The following is a 3,630-nucleotide window of genomic DNA, read 5'->3' on the forward strand; positions in this document are numbered from 1 at the left end:
TCTTAAAATATGTAGAGCTTCTAAAACTGTAAACACATTTTAATATAATATTTTTTTAATTTTTTTAAATGATATAATATCATCATCTTCATTGGTTAATGAATATTAACTTTAATTATTATTCGATAAAAAATTTACAGAAAATGCCTTAAAAATTAAGGAGTGGACCAAGAGAATTTTTTTAGTACTTTTGTGTAACTTTTTGGGATTTGGTTTATAATTTGGTAATATTTTTTTTTGTTCTTTAATGTAATTTTTAGGTTATTTTTCATAATTTTTTATTAATTAACAATTAAAGTTAGTTTTTAACTTTTTTTTAACGTGTGTAGGCAACAGCACATCATTTTTTAAATTTAAAAAATTATATTAAATAAGTTTAAGATTGCACTTATAATTTAAAGATTAATTTATCGCTGAACTTTTCAATTTTTTTGGCCAAATTAAATTGTTTGAAAAAAGTGCAGATGATTTAATGGTTGGATATATTTGTGTTGAAATGCATTGTTGTGAATAATTACTTTTAGGAGAAAGGATGAAAGAGAGTAAAGATTCCGCAAGCATAGGCTCCTATTCATATGCTTCAACGAAAGATTACTGAAAATCAATTGCAAAACCAAAAACAGCTCATACCCTTTTTTGGGTCCCTGGATTAAAAATGATCTCAGACTTTTATTCACGCAGGAGCTATTTATCCTTGCTAATGGATTTAGGCTGCGGCCTTCTTTTTTTTTTTTTTTAAATGGAGGGTAAAAGGGTATTTTGCTTCTGCAATATTTTTTAAAGAGTATCCAATACATTAAATTATTGGTTGAAATAATTTTATTTTAAAGTAATTAAAACAAAACATTTTTATCATTGCTATCAAATTCCGAACATTTAAAAATACAAAATTGGGATTTAAAATTGACCGTTGATGGATATAATGACAAGGACAAAAATTTTTCATTTTAATATTTTAAAAATAAAAATATTTTAACTAATAGTTTAAAGTATTTTGTGATCCTCGAAAATATTTTAAAGATAAAAATATACTTTTACTTTAAAATGAATGCATAAATAAAGCTTATTTACCGACCAATGAGATCGAATTGTGTTCAACAAGGTATATTAATTTTTTATAACATAATAAATAATGTTTAATTTTTATTAAAAAAAATGTTCGTATTTAGTGTTCAATTATGTATAGAATAGAACTGCCTCCAATAATTATAGAATGATATCTGGGAACAAGAAAAACATATTCATTGACATAAATATTTAATTCTTGAATAGGAAAAAATATATATCCGTTGTTGCTTATAGTTTTGTGTTATTTGCAATTACTTGCGTACTCCACAGTTTTATGCAGGTAATTAAATAGATAAATGAAAATTGAGCATATAGTTTTGTGTTCTTGCTTATAGCTTTTAAAACTGGCTAGCATGTTCTGACTGAAAATTAACATTTAATTGATAACAAATTAAATAGATAAATTAAAAAGAAATTAACATTTTTAAAATTTTATCTCTAATATAATCCTTTTCCATAGGGAAATAAACGCAGGCAAACATGTCAAATGTCAATAATGTTATACTCAAGCCCAAGATTTTTTTTAGGAAGAAGATGGCAGTGGTGTAAGACAAATATCTGTTGACCAAATAAAAAAAGAAACCAACACGTCATGTAATGAATTGACATATAGGAACGATATAAAAACTAAAACTGCATGGCATGTCATGTTGTCTATGAGTCTGTGCAAATAACGTTCAAGTGCAACGCATCAAGATTTGCATTTTGCAGTACTTCTTTTTATTCTATTTATAGAGTGTATTTTAAAAAAATTATTTATTTTAAAAATATTTATAAAATTATTTTTTTATAAAAAATAATATTATATTATTTTTTAAATTTGTTATATAAAAATATTAAAATTATACACATTTATATTTTTATTAATATTAATGATGCTGATAAAAATACTTATAAAAAATTTAAATTTTTTTTAAGTTATAAAAGTATAAAATATCAAAAATAACAAGAATGCAGTAAATATAAATATTTATTTTTGAGTTGGACTGAAAGTAAGTATTTTTTTATTTAAAAATATATAATATTTTTAATTAATTTTATCTTTTAATAGAGTAATTATCTACTTTTCAATTATTTTTATATTTTAATATTTATTTTTATTAAATATTATATAATAAATATAAATTATTATTAATAGAAATATTTTTTTTAAAAAAATAATAATTTATTTTAAAAAATTAAAAATATTTTATATTTTTAAACATTTAATTTTTAAGCGAAAAGAATATCTATTTTCGGAAACACCGACGTGGCGACGGTCTTGAGACCTAACCTGTGAACCGCCCCCTGATTTTCTGTGTCTGATCCCTAAAGGCCTAAACGGTAATCCTTAGCCGATCTGCTCCTGCAATTTCCTCATCTTTGCTCTCTCTGATCCCTAATTCAATTCCTTCCCCACTCCTCCAAGTTATCATCTTTCCTATTCTTGTTCTACCTTCGCCTTCTTCTTCTTCTTCTTCAATTCTTAATTCAATCCCATGCCTCCTCCTAGTCCTCCTATTCCTCACCATGAACAAAGCCAACCAAAACCCAGCCCCAGGCTTCTCTCCATCTTCCTTAAAGCCATCATCATGACCCTTCTCACCTCCGTCTTTTTCATCTTCCTTGGCTTCGCCGCCTTCGTTCTCCTCCATCTCTGCTTCATCGGCGGCATCCTCCACCGCCTCCGCTCTCGCCCCACCGTCCAACTCGGGGCTTCCTCCAATGGAATCGCGCCGCGTGACGTAAAGAAGCTTCCCCACTTCCGGGTTGCTAGCGGGACCGAACCCGGACCCGAAACCCAATGCGTTGTCTGCTTGGACGGCTTCCGCAGCGGCCACTGGTGCAGAAAGCTCGCCGGATGTGGTCATGTGTTCCACCGGAGATGTGTGGATACCTGGTTGGTGAAGGTGGCTGCGTGTCCTACGTGCAGGACACCTGTTCGATCAAAAGCAGGAGGGGATGTAGGTTCGCGTCTAGATGTCGATAGGGATGAGGCTATGCGACTTCGAACATCCAGTAGGGATAGTGCTTTCAGGATTTTTTAACTTGTAAGTTGAATGTTTTCAATCTTTGTACTATGTAGGGATAATAATAAGTTTTCCCCCTATGTACAGTATGATATGCGTATTTCTTCTTCTAAATTTTTGTCTCACTTTTCTCTTCGATTTGGTTGTTCATCCATTTTGTATTTTCTTTCTTTTGGGGCTATCCACTTCACCGCTTGTATATATAGGTATGATTTTGCGTTCAAAGGCTAGTGATAAGAAAACCATTGGTTGTCCTTATTACTACTTTAGTGGCATCGTCATTATGCAACGCTAGGGATCCAAATTGTGAGCATTTGTTCTTATATGCTACTCTCAGTTTTAGGACAACGATTCTGTAGTCTTTATTTCTGCATTACGAGTTCTTGGACCAAACAGTTTCTTTCTGTGCATACAAATTAAATTGCAAAGACACACTTCCCTTTATAGTGGAAATCCCACTCTTGCAACTGATGATTCTTTAGAGAGTATTTTAGCGTGTATTTGATGCTTCATACAGGGTGCCGTTAACTGACATCCCTCACACACCAAAAAA

The 3,630-nt window shown here is 30.4% G+C and overlaps 1 protein-coding gene across 1 annotated transcript; it reads left to right on the forward strand.

The window, feature by feature from the left end:
* The first annotated feature begins 2,344 nt into the window (after positions 1-2,344).
* LOC129300052 (RING-H2 finger protein ATL56-like) lies at positions 2,345-3,213 on the forward strand. Its single transcript, XM_054938577.1, has one exon. The coding sequence runs from the start codon at positions 2,547-2,549 to the stop codon at positions 3,093-3,095; it is 549 nt and encodes a 182-aa protein (XP_054794552.1). The 5' UTR covers positions 2,345-2,546; the 3' UTR covers positions 3,096-3,213.
* The last annotated feature ends 417 nt before the right edge of the window (positions 3,214-3,630 follow it).

The sequence above is a fragment of the Prosopis cineraria genome, unplaced genomic scaffold (assembly GCF_029017545.1).
Source record: "Prosopis cineraria cultivar Desert tree isolate PC_DT_omini unplaced genomic scaffold, ASM2901754v1 PC1406, whole genome shotgun sequence".
Lineage (NCBI taxonomy): Eukaryota > Viridiplantae > Streptophyta > Magnoliopsida > Fabales > Fabaceae > Prosopis > Prosopis cineraria.

What these genes read in the sequence shown, in the direction of transcription:
- LOC129300052 (XM_054938577.1), top strand. Translation starts at nt 2,547, where the DNA reads ATGCCTCCTCCTAGTCCTCCTATTCCTCACCATGAACAAAGCCAACCA.